At 38.2% G+C, this 16,559-nt stretch overlaps 1 protein-coding gene across 2 annotated transcripts in view; it reads right to left on the bottom strand.

Moving 5' to 3' along the window:
- The window catches only part of LOC133639849 (zinc finger protein 638-like), a 47,960-nt gene that overhangs the window by 1,039 nt on the left and 30,362 nt on the right, over positions 1-16,559 (bottom strand). For both annotated transcript variants that reach the window (XM_062033500.1, XM_062033501.1), the window contains exons 15-23: positions 13,918-14,055; positions 13,632-13,796; positions 11,500-13,029; positions 10,923-11,417; positions 10,672-10,845; positions 10,290-10,599; positions 5,923-6,105; positions 3,176-3,283; positions 1,910-2,031 (exon numbers count right to left, since the gene is read on the bottom strand). In XM_062033500.1, the coding sequence (XP_061889484.1) occupies positions 1,910-2,031; positions 3,176-3,283; positions 5,923-6,105; positions 10,290-10,599; positions 10,672-10,845; positions 10,923-11,417; positions 11,500-13,029; positions 13,632-13,796; positions 13,918-14,055 (3,225 nt within the window). The remainder of the gene's footprint in view (positions 1-1,909; positions 2,032-3,175; positions 3,284-5,922; positions 6,106-10,289; positions 10,600-10,671; positions 10,846-10,922; positions 11,418-11,499; positions 13,030-13,631; positions 13,797-13,917; positions 14,056-16,559) is intronic.

The following is a 16,559-nucleotide window of genomic DNA, read 5'->3' on the forward strand; positions in this document are numbered from 1 at the left end:
AATGTAGGCGATCCCAAATATCCACCATTACTATTTATCAGTTATGGTTTTACAAAAATATCTAAATAAAACTTGAAAATGTCTCTTAAAGCTCTGACCCTTGAATTACTGTAAATAAAAAATGTCTTTAACCATGGTATATGGCAATATTAAGTGAATCACATGCTTAATCTGCACTAGTTTCCTTTGTTTAAATCAAAACAATAAATCCTTACCTCAGGTTTTTAAAGTCAAACCATAATAATTTTGTAACAAAATGATTGCTTTAAGTACAAAGTGCTTACGTATGGTTTTATTTTATGAAACATTTTACTTTGTTTTTATAAATAGTTGATTTATATAGGCTAGTAAGGTAAAGTTTTGTACCTGACAAGTTTCAGCTATCTTGCTTCTGCAGCCTTCCTCAGAGGTGTCACGTGATGTTAGTGTGATGTCATCATGCAGAAGCAAGATAGCCGAAACTTGTCAGGTACAAAACTTTACCTTACTAGCCTATATAAATCAACTATTTATAAATACACATTAGTAGGCTAAATGAACCTCTTTAACATATTTTACTTTGTTAGCTAAAACAGTCAATCGTGTTAGAATATCATCTATCACGTTTGGTTGCGGCATATTGCTGTCTCACTGTTGATTCTATACACGCAGTGAGAAGAGGAAGTAAAAATTAGTGTAAATAAGTTACAACATATAACAAATGTGCTACTTTGAAACAATAATTTGGTCCGTCCAATAATATTTTAAATAATAAAGTATAACAGACCAAATTAAATGTTACACAGATACGTAACTTCCTGGCAGTAAACCTGCAAAAAATTCCATCTTCAGATTTTCACGCTTTTTTTAAGCATTTCTTACATAGTCCTTATTTTTGCACCTTAAGTTAAAGAGGTAATTAAGTGTTTACTGTGATTTTACAATTTTGTTTGGCTGTGTTGACATTTCCTTTCCTTTCTGCCTTGATAGCTGAGGGGATTATACTCAGAGAAAGGTTACATGGGAAATAAAAATGTTAACATTTAATATATTCTTCTCCTGGTCCATATTTTCCGTAGCTCGTAAAAAATACAACAAATTATCGATAGACCAATATAAAAAAAACTATCGTGGTCTACACTTATATAGACAGGTTTGTGCCTTTCCTAATCAAGTCCAATCAGTTTAATTAAACACAGCAGAACCATCTCAAGGAGGATCAGAAGAAATGGACAGCATGTGAGTGTCACAGCAAAAGGTCTCAATACTTATAACTACCGTATTTTTCGGAGTATAAGTCGCACCGGCCGAAAATGCATAATAAAGAAAGAAAAAAACATTTAAGTCGCACTGGAGTATAAGTCGCATTTTTGGGGGACATTTATTTGATAAAACCCAACACCAAGAATAGACATTTGAAAGGCAATTTAAAATAAATAAAGAATAGTGAACAACAGGCTGAATAAGTGTACGTTATATGACGCATAATAACCAACTGAGAACGTGCCTGGTATGTTAACGTAACATATTATGGTAAGAGTTATAGTTATAACATATAGAACATGCTATACGTTTACCAAACAATCTGTCACTCCTAATTGCTAAATCCAATGAAATCTTATACGTCTAGTCTCTTACGTGAATGAGATAAATACATTTATTTGATATTTTACGGTAATGTGTTAATAATTTCACACATAAGTCGCTCCCGAGTATAAGTCGCACCCCCGGCGAAAAAAACTGCGATTTAATTTCTCAATTTCAGTTTTGTTTCTGTCAAGACTTAATGAAAAATAAAATTAACTTTTTTGATTTTAGCAAATGGCTGCAAAAAGTGAAACATTTTAAGGGATCTAAATACTTTCCATACCCACTGTATGTCAACTTCAGACAGTAACCGTAAAACAAAGCTAAAATTTAGGTTGCCTACCTGCAGGTTCTCAAAATGCTTGAAGGTTTTGCAGTGAGTGATTTGAGCGTCCTTGTTTCCGCTGAAGAAACGGTTACACACCTTACAGAAGAAGCCGGTTTTTGGCATCAAGAATTCCATACCTGACAGACACAGACACACAGGGGTGAACCACCAAGAATAAAACATGAGGGAGCAGTGGGAATTATGGCACTTTGTTTTGGCTTTTACTACATGTGATTTGGTTCCCATGTCAACACCTGTTTTTGCCGGGAATTGGTCCGGCTTCCTCCCACCTCCAAAAACATGCACCTGGGTAAAGGCTGATTGGCAACACGAACTTGGCCCTAGTGTGCGAATGTAAGTGCGAATGTTGTCTGTTTATCTGTGTTGGCCCTGTGATGAGGTGGCGACTTGTCTAGAGCAGTGTTTTTCAACCACTGTGCCGCGGCACACTAGTGTGCCGTGAGATACAGTCTGGTGTGCCGTGGGAGATTATCTAATCTCACCTATTTGGGTTAAAAAATATTTTTTTCAAACCAGTAATTATAGTCTGCAAATGATGTGTTGTTGTTGAGTGTCGGTGCTGTCTAGAGCTCGGCAGAGTAACCGTGTAATACTCTTCCATATCAGTAGGTGGCAGCCGGTAGCCAATTGCTTTCTAGATGTCGGAAACGGGGAGGCAGTGCGCAGGTAAAAAGGTGTCTAATGCTTAAACCAAAAATAAACAAAAAGGTGAGTGCCCCTAAGAAAAGGCATTGAAGCTTAGGGAAGGCTACGCAGAACGAAACTAAAACTGAACTGGCTACAAAGTAAACAAAAACAGAATGCTGGACGACAGCAAAGACTTACTGTGGAGCAAAGACGACGTCCACAATGTACATCTGAACATGACATGACAATCAACAATGTCCCCACAAAGAAGGATAAAATCAACTGAAATATTCTTGATTGCTAAAACTCAAAATAAGTCACGGCGTAGGTGGTGACAGTACACCTACTTTGAAACGAGCTATAGTGATGCATGGTTGGTTATGCTTTAAAGTCATATCCAACAATTGCGACAACGACTTTTTACTGTCAACTGAGTTTAGTTTTTTAATGACTTCTGCTGGTGGTGTGCCTCCGCATTTTTTCAACGCAAAAAGAGTGCCTTGGCTCAAAAAAGGTTGAAAAACACTGGTCTAGAGTGTAGCTGGGATAGGCTCACTGCCTCACAAATTAAAACTTCAACTATGCAGACGTTTCAACAATAAAACAATGAAGAAACAGTTCAGCTTGTCTTACCAACTGGGTTGCTGGGGTCAAAATGGAGAGCGTTGTCTGTAGTTGTTGGCGTTTCTATATCACTCTTCTTTTCTGTGATTGTTGGGTTCTCAGACACCTCATGCTTTACTGTGTAAGACAGAATAAATACTTCATATATGTTTAGGGTCCATGCACACGGAACACATTAAGCGAAGGACAGGAAGAATAAGTGCCTCATGATGTAGTCCTCGATAACTACAGGGTTTCCCACACATTCATTTATTTGTGGCGGCCCGCCACGAAAGAATTATGTCCGCCACAAATAAAAATATATATATATATTTTTTGTCCTCTCCAGCTTCTCAGGCAAATCATATAGTTGATGTAGATGCCCATATCGGCAGTTCAGATTTACTTTACAAAAGAGAAGTGTAGGATACTTCTCTTGTTGCCTTATTTGTATTTGACTTTATGAAATGTATTTATATTAGAAACACAACATGTGTGTATAACAAAGGGTGCAAAGTCTGCAGGCAGTAGGAAACACATGGTTAAGTGTAGGGAGTAAAACTGATGGCAGTCTAAAGTTCAAGATTTTTGGAGCTCTTTGTTCAGTGGATCAGATGTTTGATGAAGCTCTGTGTCTATCTACCACCACTACTGTTTTCTGTTTATTTGTTACTGACTGTGGCAGGACACCTCTGCCTCTGTTTCACTTTATGTTGCTGGTAAATAATATGGTTGTAGTTAAAAAAGTTAAATTATTTAGTATGCACTAATTAAAGGGGCAGAGCTTTGAGACATTTTAGCTTTTATATTTTATAAGATATATTTTTTGTAAGAACCACAATTAATAAATATATTTCAGTGAATAACTTATTGTTCAAATCTGTATATAAATATGTACATAAAGTGTTGTAATTATTGTAAAATGGATGGATGGACGTTTAAAACAAAACTGTTATCATTAATTAGTAAGTATACATTTTTTTTAGCCTTTTTAGAGAAAATCCAATCATTGTAGTAAATTATGCAAATTACTCGATTATGTCATGGTAACCACGCCCATAGCCACGCCCCCACCGCCACAGGTATCTTGGCAGTTTATGGGAAACACTGAACTACGTTGTAGCAAAGTCTGTGGCTAGCGGCAGCAACGACCCCAGTGAAATACATAAACGGACAAAGACAAGTGCAGCTTGTCCAGTGCAACACTGAAGACATTTTTTGTGTACTTTCGTTTGGACGTCAACATAACATTTTTGGTTTCAGTTTTGGTTGTTGAAAAATTATCTATTGCTTACACATTTACTAGTAACTTTGGCCAGAGACAAAAAGGAGAATGGTAGATAAGGATTTTTTAACCCACTGCAGTTAATTTGATATCATTTTCCTCCATTTGTGCATAGTTGTGATTAGATTATTCTGTATTCATGATATTTTCTACAGTACAACTATCAGATGCTATGGTCATTTGTTTGAATGTCTCCTTTCAGTGGCTAACAATGTAAAAAAACTAAACTAACTAAAATGCAGTAGATTTGGTAAAATCCAGCTGCCCTGCTTTATTTTGAAAAAGGAGCGACAGGAAGTCACTGTGTGCATGTTTTATGCTGTGTAACTGCTTAGTGATGATGACTAAGTTAACAATACTACAACACAAACATAAACTAATTACATTTTATATAGACAATTGCGATGCATCTAAAAATGTATTATTTCCCCCACCTCTAACACACACGCACATACACACAATACTTACAATGTCACAATATGAACATTTTATCATGGTTATTGTGAGAAAATTTTTTTCGGTTATCATTATCGCGATACATATAAATTTGCTATAAACTTTACTTTAACGGAAATCTTTTAACCAAGTTTCATTTAAAAAAGAACACATTCAAATGTATGAATGTAGCTCAAGTAGAACATTTAATGTGCACATGAAAGCAACACAAGCATTATAAACAAAGTAATATGGCAGAAACAAAATAACAAATATATACAATTTATGTGAAAATTGTGCAAGGTGGCACCCGATGGCCATAAGACGTAACTGCACTTTTTTTCAATATAGATAAGAATAGTGTTCATATATGAGGTCTAGTCTTACACATAGGGCTGCACGATTATGGGCAAAATAATAATTAAGATTATTTTTTATCAATATTGGAATCAGGATTATTCATTATGTTTGGTAAAACAGTGTTGGGGTGTGAACGTGACGCCATCGTGTAATTTGTAATATTTAATAAAAAGGTTCGATAATTTGCTGCCTTTGTCTTCTATTGACATCTCGGCAGAGTCTGCACCAGCGGTGGCAGCAATATCTTCCTCAAAATGGAGTCTCGCATGACTAGATTTTACGAGAATTACGGCTCATGACGCAAAACACCCTTTAATGGAAACACCTACAAGTTGCAGATACACTTTAACAAAATGTTTGAAATATATCGCTTTTATTTTGCGAAAAACTGCAACAAAAAGTGTATCTGGACACCAGCAAAGCCTACAAGCATGTTCTAGGCTTAAAATATGTGCCTATTGGCAGATCTGTTTATTGGTTTCCAGGATATGAGGGCACTGATGTGTCAATGCAATCATTTGTCCTAATACTTTCAGGATCTACAAGGTAAATCCCAAGAATCGACTGGTTGTACACCCCCTGATAATATTACTATTTTTTTTTAAAGACTAAGTATAGAGTTAGATATTTTTTGTTAATATACTTCAAACACAATAATTTTAAATGCAACCATACACAGTAAAATGAAAAACCTTACCTGGCTCCTGAGATGGAATGCTTGTCTCTTTGTCCTCTGTTTTTTGCATCTTTTCCTCTTCTTTATTCAACATCATGGTCACACTCTCCTTTCCAGGGCTGCTATCCAGGGTTGCCGTTTTATCTTCCTTTCCTTCTGCAGCTTTAATTTCTGCAGTCATACCCATCTCTGTAGTGGGACCATCTGATAACGAATTATCAATGACAAGTTTACTTTTTGAGAAAGATGTTTGAAGAGGCTCAACTTTAAGAACTAAATGCATAGGTTTTATAACATTTGCACAACGGTTAATAATACATCTTAACCCCTTAGCATTCCGTAATCTATTATTTTTTATTTAAACACCTAAAAATTTAAATGTAATGTTGTTGTTGAACATTTTCTATCTATTATCTTTTCTTCTTAAGTTTTGTAAACCTGTGCTTTTAAAATATCTACTTTGGTGTATCATAGACCAGAAAATATGAAGGGGCCATAGCTTGAGCATTTGCCAACTTTTTTTCAAAACTGACAATGATATATTAAGTATTATTATATGAATTGACTGTGTTGGCATGTCAATGTAATCTGCCCAAGGCTTTCGGAGTTAGGAATTCTTGCCAGATTTAGGCCTTGTTCACACTGCAGGTCAATTGCTATTGTTTTTGCTCATTTGTGACCTGTATCAGATTTTTTCATGTCAAAGTAAACAGTGCAATTCCGACTTTTTCAAATCTGACCCAAACCTCTTTCGTATGTGAATAGAAATCAGATACGTATGTGATGTGACTGCAGTCTGAACACTCCGGTCGCATTCATCCGACCAAAATGTCATCAAAAAGTGATGAGTCATAATTATACGCCAAAGTAGACTATTTAAAAAAAAAAAAGTCAACAAATGAGCAGAAAATAATATGTTTTAGGAACTCGTGTCAATGTTCCACCAGCTTCCCACACACTTTTCGGAGCAGACATTGAAGGAAATATCCCGCAAACTGTGAGAGTCTTGCCCTATTCTGGGGGTGCCCACACTTTTTCAGCAGGCGAGCTACTTCTCAAATGACCAAGTCGAGGTGATTTACCTCATCTTCAAATATATATATATATATATATATACATATATATATATACATATATATATATATATATATATGTATATATATATATATATATATATATATAATTTACATCTATATGTATATATATTTATAACTAATATTTATTTATTTATGACAGATGTTTTTGTCAACATGTAAAAGGTGTTTAATAAAAATACAAGCATGTTTAACATGTATCATGTTGTAATTGTATGCATGTTTGCAATAAACTCAAACCATAACATAGATTACTTTCTTTCATGAAGACAAGAATATAAGTTGGTGTATTACCTGATTCCGAGGACTTGCATTGATTGGAATCAGACAGGATTCCCAGTAGCGCTGCCAACTTCCACATTTTCAAATTTACACTATGTAGGTAAAAAAAAGTCCTCCTTTCTGTCCTATACCACATGAAAGTGGTTGGTTTTTGGCATCTTATTTGTCCGAATTTCACATTTGTTTTCATACACTTTACAAGAAATACATTGACGGCAAACTATGTAGCTTGCTAGCTTGTTCACGCTAGCTTTTTGAGACTCTTATTTTGTTAGCACAGGCAGGATAGAGCAGCACTTTTATCGTGAAGACAGGAATTGTGCGGTCGGTCTTTAGGGTTTTGACAGCAGGTGCGGTGCGAGAGTCTGTTGAAATAAAAATAGTTTCTCGCCTTCCCGTCACTCGTTTTTTCCTTAATATTGAGCTCGCAGCACCCATCATCATCTCACAAGATCCTCGGATGCTGCAAAAGTGAAGATTAATGATCGCTGATTTTTAGGACTATTTTTTTTAATGCCAGGCTGGCGATCGACTGGCACACCCTCGCGATCGACGTAATGGGCACCCCTGCCCTATTCCTTCCTAATCTTCTATGCGCAATAATTTGGTTCAGAAAATGAAAACATTTAATTGACACAAGTGTGTCAGGACTGAGACCTAAGAGAATTGAAGCCGTGTTTACTTCTGTAAATACTGCAGCACGGGGGACTTCATGTCTGCGTGGAGGACAGATTGCGTTCACATTAGACGTCGCAATTTTTTTTTAAAAGATCGGATTTGACAAAAAAAAAAAAAAAAAATAATTGGACATACCCTGCAGTGTGAATGAAACTTTAATCTGTAATACCAAAAATAAAAAATAAATTGGACATAATTAAAAAAATAAATTTTTAAGGCTGACTTTTGCAGAAAAGTTAGACATTGTAAGGAGAGGTAAAGCGAGTTAACCTGCCTCTGCAACCCCGGAAAGGGTTTGTTTGCCACTTCTAGACCAGCACTTACGTGTGATGTACTTAAAGTACCAGTGGAGTGGGGAAAACAAGTTTCCTCTATATTGAAGCTATTATCATATATATCTTATTTATGACACCTAAAGACTTCCTAAGTTTGCTCATAAATAGATATAATCAAAATAGCATCAATCTCACAGAGATTCCCGAGCCATTTTGAGAGATAATGAGGAAGCCAGTCACATGATCGCGTGACGTAGAGGTATCGTCGACGCCATCCCTTCCCCAACAAAAAAATGCCAATCATGCAGACTTTGTGAGAACCAACAACTATTGCTTTAAGCAAAATTATGATCCAGAGCATCATATTTTGGATGCTGAATATAAGGAGGATGAGCGCAAAGTTTTAGAAGCTCTGCTAAAAAAAATCCAGCTTTAGTAAAACACTAAGCATCATGTAGCAGTATTGCTAAGTGCTAAACAAGAAATACAAACTACAAACATAATAAAACGATAGCTTACTGAAAAATGTCTGCTCTTACTCCGATGACGACTGATAAAACGTGCATATCTTCCCGTTTAGATGAACAATTAATCATGATGCACATGAAGGGTTAACAAGGAAAAGTCTCCATGCTACAAGTGGGGAAAATAATGGCTTTTTAGAAGCATCGCAATTCGGACATGGACGATTATAAAATCGACGAGTAAACGTCAATATTCGATAATCGGTTTATTTACTGGAAATAAAGTAATTCAGACAGTTTGAAAACTTGGCTGACTGCAGCGAGCCTGATCACAGAGAGATCCGACCAGTTATCATAGGGCACTTATGTTCCAATTTTGCAAACATTTAAATGCATTTAATAATTGTGATTGGAATTTGCTATTACAAATGCTTTGTATTTAAAAGTTGCAAGTGATGAACGCTTATTTAGTGAAACGAAAAGAAATGTAAAACTGTATCTATATACATAAATAAAAGTTGCATCAATTATCGATTTTTAATCTCATTGTAATCGAATAGTGAGATTGCCAAAGATTCCCAACTTTACTCCCTTTATGCCGACACCGTCTTCAGTTGTGTGTTTGTCTCCATCTCTGGGTATAAATTGAATGTCACAGATGCACACAATTTATAGATTCAAGGCTAAATCTTCCTGTTATCCAGATGAGAGGCATGTTTTATAATCTAGAATAACTCTGACGAGTCAAGACGCAATGATGCTGGAGCAGCAGGACATCGCTGCCGGCTTACAGTAAAGGCAGCAGAGGGCTACGCTGTTTGTATCATTGTGCCACTAAAAAACACTTTTTCTGCATTACCTTATAATAACATCGCTAATAATTGGTTAATATTCAGGTTACGATATGTATAAAGAGTATTGTTGGCAGGTTTTGGATGGTTATTTAAAGGTTTTTGTGGGTGAAATTTACTACATTGTTTGCGGACTTTTTATGTATTTATTTACGACTTAGAATGCATTAAAAAAAAACTTGTGTTAATGTCTTATATAAAGATTGTGAATAATAGACAGCACATCCCTGTCTAATGTTTGCGTATTTTCAGTGTGACTGATCTGATAATGTGGTCAGAGTGCACGTCAATCTCCGGAAATAGCCGAAGGTCTTCAGGGCGTAATATTCAAAATGGCGGATTGTGGCATTTTGTGATTATTGAACAGTGTTTTTACATACTTTGCGGATCGTAAATACGATTGGATATGGTTTAATGGATACGATGAAACACAATTAAGCAAATAAAGTCAACTTGTTTTTCCACTCTACTGGTACTCAATTTTTTTTAAAATGTTTTTGTCACGCTATTAGATTAATATTGTAGACCTTGCACCCAGCTGACTCAGGCTGGGTGCTGCTTGTTTTAACAGCTAGTTTGGTTGCTGATGTTTTCGCGTGGTTATGGCAGTCAATAAAATATATTGTTTATCGACCACCTCCTTGTCCTTATGTCTTTGCAGCAACACAATATTGATTGTGAACCGATTGATTAGAACAGAACGTTAAGGGGTTAAGGTTACTCTTGACACATTTATATTTGTACCTGTCTCACACTCTTCTGGTTGACAAGCTGGCACAAGGTTTGGGTCAAAGGGAGAGATTTCTTGTTGAGCTTCTGTGGGTGGGGCTGCAGTTTCGCAGCTCAGCATGCCCATCACATCCGATGATAAATTGGTCTCAGCTGAGAATGTAGGCGGATCTTCACATCCTGATATGGAATCACCAAACTGATGCTGACAATCAGTTATGGGCTCATCGGACTTAATGGGCTGATGTTGACACTCCGTTAAGGGGTCATCAGACTTCACAGGCTGACATATTAACATTCCCTCTGTGATTTCCAAAGGTGTGTCCTTGTAGCAGAAAACAAGATAACTTAAACAAGTCTTCTTTTTACCATAAGTCTGTGATAAAAATGTTTTTACCTCAAGAGCGCTCTGTGGGACACATGTCGGGGAATCCTGTTGCTCTTGTTTTGTCGTATCCTCTGGAGCAGCAGCAGGAGGAGAGTTGGGGAAGTCAATCACATCCCCTACTTCATCCACGGTCACAAATTCACTCATGTTAAATGGAAAGGAATCAAAATCCCCATCCATACCCTAATTGCACGACAGGACATATTTTGTTACAGTGTGGATAAGGAAAAGAAGAATGTATACTTTGTGTACTATCTCACCATTTCAGGTGGCTTAGCATCTGATTTTCTTGAAGTTGCCGGCTTATCGAAGGAGGAGGTCTTATGTGTCTCCGACCTGTAAGATGATCTAAGTTCTAAGGACCTATCATCACGATCCCTCTTTCTATCCCTCCTTTCTCTTTCACGCCTATGTCTCATAATTCTTTCCTCCCGCTCGTTCTCCCATTTGGCCCTGCGCTCCTTCTCCCAGAGTCTCCTCTCCTTCTCTCGTCTCTCTCTCTCTTTTGCTTCCTTCTCCCTTCTGGCCTCTCTTTCAATTCTCACCCTGTCTTGTGTCCTTAAAGCCGGCTCTATGTGGCTCTTTACTGACTCGTTTGTTACATCAACTGCTCTTTTTCTCCTCGTCTCTTTTGTTTCATCATCCGCCTTTTCCCTCTCGGACTCCAGATGTGTCTGATCTCCATCTGCAGAAATTGCCATTTTATTTGAAAGGCCGCCAGTTCTTTTTCCGGTGTCTTTCGCCTTTTGAGCATCCTTGAGAAAAAGATCACATGATCATAAACTCTTTAATACGGTGATTGTTCATGACACTGACACTAATATTTATATATTTTACCTTGGTTAACTCTGCTATGGCCATATCTGTAGATATCTCTTCTCCGAGCTTAGTTTCATTTATGGTTGTCTGCATGACCGTTTTAATAGTTGTCACCGTTTTGTCCGCCTTCATGTCGGTTTCAATAGTGGACATATTAGTATCAATAACGGTCATCTCCGTGTCTGTCTTCATGTCTGTTTCAATATCAGACATCTTCTTGTCAGTGTTCATGTCTGTTTCAACATCAGACATCTTCTTCTCAGTCTTTATGTCTGTTTCAATAGTGGGCCTGTGTGTATCAATAACGAACATTTCCTTGTCCGTCTTCAAGTCTATTTTGATAGCAGACATATCTTTGTCGGTCTTCGTGTCTGTTTCAGTAGCGGACATCTCCTTGTCTGTCTTTGTGTCTGTTTTAATAGCGGACATCTCCTTGTCTGTCTTCGTGTATGTTTCAATAGCGGACATCTCATTGTCTGTCTTCATGTCTGCTTCAATAGCGGACATCTCCTTGTCTGTCTTTGTGTCTGTTTTAATAGTGGACATGTCTTTGTCCATCCTTATGTCTGTTTCAATAGCGGACATGTCCTTGTCCGTCCTCGTGTCTGTTTCAATAGCGGACATGTCCTTGTCCGTCCTTGTGTCTGTTTCAATAGCGGACGTGTCCATTTCCGTCTTTGTGTCTGTTTTAATAGCGGACATCTCCTTGTCTGTCTTCGTGTCTGCTTCAATAGCGGACATCTCCTTGTCTGTCTTCGTGTCTGTTTCAATAGCGGACATCTCCTTGTCTGTCTTCGTGTCTGTTTCAATAGCGGACATCTCCTTGTCTGTCTTCGTGTCTGTTTCAATAACGGACATGTCCTTGTCCGTCCTCGTGTCTGTTTCAATAGCGGACATGTCCTTGTCCATCTTCATGTCTGTTTCAATAGCGGACGTGTCCATTTCCGTCTTTGTGTCTGTTTCAATAGCGGACATGTCCTTGTCCGTCCTCGTGTCTGTTTCAATAGCGGACATGTCCTTGTCCGTCTTCATGTCTGTTTCAATAGCGGACATGTCCTTGTCCGTCTTCATGTCTGTTTCAATAGCGGACGTGTCCATTTCCGTCTTTGTGTCTGTTTTAATAGCGGATATGTCCTTGTCCGTCTTCATGTCTGTTTCAATAGACATCTCCTTGACGGTCTTCATGTATGTTTCAATAGTGGGGATCTCCTTGTCTGTTTCAAGAGCTGACATTTTCTTGTTCGTCTTCATGTCTGCTTCAACTGACAATTCCTTGTTGGTCTTCATGTCTGCTTGAATAGCTGGTATGTTTACCTTGTTGGTCTTTGACAGTCTGTCTGCCTCATATGCAGAATAAGGCACTTGGTCTGTATTTGTGACAATTTTGCTTCCATTCTTTGCCATCTCTTCATCTTCACTGACCACCTTCTCAGGGCTGTTTAACATCTCTGGCCCTTGTTTATTCTTTTTCAGAGAATAGTTTTCTTCATTTCCTTTTGCCTCTTGGTTGTTTGCACCTGATTTGCAGTCATCACGTTCAAGAATATCCTACAATAGTAAACATGTTCACAGTGTCAAAGCAAACATGTCCTTAATACATTCATGCACTTTGATGAAAAACATTTTTCATAAAACTTTAGTAACAATTTACTGAAGTTGCACTTAACATCAGTAAAATGTAAGTGTCATTTACACATAGTTACTTTCTGCTTTAAAGAACTACAGGTGTGCATTTAATTGTTTTAGGGCAGGGGTGTTCAAACTTTTTCCACCAAGGGCTGCATACAGAAAAAATGAAGGACGAGGGGTGTCACTTTTATACATTAAAGATGCTAAAACCAGGCCAAAGCAGGTCAATATGTGCTAAGCTATCTGAATAAAACAGACACATCTCAGCTTGGTGTTCTCTGTGACAAAGAAAAATTGGTGTAATATCCATAACTGATCTCATCAATAAAGGAATGTATTTTGTTTTTGGAATATGTTGAAGGTCAATTAAAAAAATCTGCAGACTGAAAGATACTTTCTTGTGGCACTTTAGACAAATGTTTTAAGGCTTTACTTTAATGTTGCTTATTTTTAACATGAGAACTTCACACCACATTTTGTAGACGACACCAACACTTTGAGTGTCAACAAATAGTGCATACCTTAGGTGAATGCAGGTTTGGAGAACAGATTTGAGTCCGTGTGCTAGCTTTGGGGTCCGGCTTGCGCGAAAATAACAGATGGTTGCTCTGGATAACGCATGGGAATCTCTGGAAACGTTTGTAGACAGACAACGCCATAGGTGCAGTTGTCATTTCGCAAATAACCTAAGTGGAGATAATACAAAAATAAAAATGTTCACAGCATGTGCAGTACTTGCCATATTCATGACTGAGATGATGACAACACAGTGACAAGAACAGATATTTGGATGTGTGCCTTTCTTACCATATTCTTGAGTTCCAGACTTTTGACAACTGTGCCAAAACGCTCAACCAGTTGCTTTACATCTGAGGAGCTTGTCGATGTGTTAGGAACATTACTGATCACCAAGAGACTGTTCCAGCCAACTGGAACTGAACTCTCCTGTTTGAGGCAAAACAAAGTTTCTATTTTCACACTTTAAATTTCCAGCACTAATAACCTGAAATATTGTAACCCAACATACAGTGGGTATGGAAATGATTCAGACCCCTTTAAATTTGTCACTCTTTCATTGCAGCTATTTGCTAAAATAAAAAATAAAAAAAAATCATTTTTATTTCTCAGCACCCCATCTTGGCAGAAAAAAAGCTGAAATTTGGAACTTTTTGCAAATGTATTAACGTAAAACTGAAATATAAGGTCATAAGTATTCAGACCCTTTTCTCAGTATTGAGTAGAAGCACCCTTTTGAGCTCATACAGTCATGAGTCTTCTTGGGAATGATGCAACAAGTTTTTCACACCAAGGTTTGGGGATCCTCTGCCATTCTACCTTGCAGATCCTCTCCAGTTCTGTCAGGTTAGATGGTGAATGTTTGTGGACCGCCACTTTCAGGCTGGACCAGTCAAGAATGGTAACATATTTGTTCCGAAGCCACTCCTTTGTTATTTTAGCTGTGTGCTTGTTGGAGGGGGAACCTTCGGCCCAGTCGAAGGTCCTGAGCGGTTTGGAAGAGGTTTTCTTCCAGGATATCTCTGTACTTGGCCTCGTTCATATTTCCTTCAATTGCAACCAGTCGTCCTGTCTCTGCAGCTAAAAAACCCCACCATAGCATGACGGTGCCACCACCATGTTTCATTGTTGGGATTGTAATTGGGTAGGTGATGAGCAGTGCCTGGTATTCTCCACACATACCGCTTAGAATTAATGCCAAAAAGTTCAATCATGGTCTCATCAGACCAAAGAATCATATTTCTCATAGTCTGGGAGTCCTTTTGTGTTTTTGGCAAACTCAGTGCGGGGTTTCATATGTCTTGCGCTGAGGAGAGGCTTCCGTCGGGCCATCTCGCCATAAAGCCCCGATTGGTGGAGGGCTGCAGTGATAGTAGACTTTGTGGAACTTTCTCCTCTCTACCTACTGCATCTCTGGAGCTCAGTCACAGTGATCTTTGGGTTCTTCTTTACCTCTATCACTAAGGCTCTTTTCCCACAATTGGTCAGTTTGGCTGTACGGCGAGGTCTAGGAAAACTTCTTCCATTCAAGGATTATGGAGGCCACGGTGCTATTAGGAACCTTGAGTGCTGCAGAAATTATTATGTAACCTTGGCCAGATCGGTGCCTTACCACAAATCTGTCTCTGAGCTCCTTGGGCAGTTCCATGATTATCATTTGCTATGATATGCACTGTAAGGTATTATACAGACAGGTGTGTGTCTTTCCTAATCAAGTCCAATCAGTCCAATCAAACACAGCTGTACTCCAATGAAGGAGCAGAACCATCTTAAGTAAGATCAAAAGAAATTGACAGCATGTGAGTTAAATATGAGTGTCACAGCAAAGGTTCTGCTTATAACCATGTGATATTTCAGTTTTTCTTTTTTAATAAAAATTTGTAAACATTTCTACATTTCTTTTTTTTTAGTCAAGATGGAGTGCTGGGTGTACATTAATGATAAATAAAATTACAATTTTTGATTTAGCAAATGGCTGCAATGAAACGGAGTAAAAGATTTAAAAGGGTCTGAATACTTTGTTGCCATCTCATCACAGGGCCAACACAGATAGACAGACGACATTCACACTCACATTCACACACTAGGGTCAATTTAGTGTTGCCAATCTACCTATCCCCAGGTGCATGTCTTTGAAGGTGGGAAGAAGCCAGAGGACCCGGAGAGAACCCACACAGTCACGTGGAGAACATGCAAACTCCACACAGAAAGACCCAGGGGATCGAATCCAGGACCTTTGTATTGTGATGCACACGCATTAACCCCTGTGACACCGTGCTGCCATAATAAAAAACTGTGTGACTTTTAAAAAAAACATCAGTGTGTACAAGATTTGCATTCTTAATTCTAAGCGAGAAACTTGTGGTTTACATTTTTTCATTAGGGTTCTGCAGCCCTACTGGCAATCTATGCAAATGCTACAGTGTTGAGAAAAAAAAACAAATTCTAAGAAGGTTTTTTTTGTGTGTCACAAACACTAACAATGTGGGAGAGATCATAGTCAAGTTGCAATGTATATTACTGCGAGAACAGTGCACCACTAGAGGCAACCATTACAGTCCTGGGGCCTCATCAATAAAGCTTGCGTATGCAAAGCAAAGTACCAAAGGACCAATGATTGTCACACACACACTAGGTGTGGCGAAATTATTCTCTGCATTTGACCCATCACCCTTGATCACCCCCTGGGAGGTGAGGGGAGCAGTGGGCAGCAGCGGTGGCTGCGCCCGGGTATAATTTTTGGTGATTTAACCCCCAATTCCAACCTTTGATGCTGAGTGCCAAGCAGGGAGGTAATGGGTCCCATTTTTATAGTCTTTGGTATGACTCGGCCAGGGTTTGAACTCACAACCTACCGATCTCAGGGCGGACACTCTAACCACTAGGCCACTGAGTAGGCTGTTTGTTTGGTTACAGTATTGTTTTATTTTTTA

This window comes from Entelurus aequoreus, linkage group LG22 (assembly GCF_033978785.1).
Source record: "Entelurus aequoreus isolate RoL-2023_Sb linkage group LG22, RoL_Eaeq_v1.1, whole genome shotgun sequence".
Lineage (NCBI taxonomy): Eukaryota > Metazoa > Chordata > Actinopteri > Syngnathiformes > Syngnathidae > Entelurus > Entelurus aequoreus.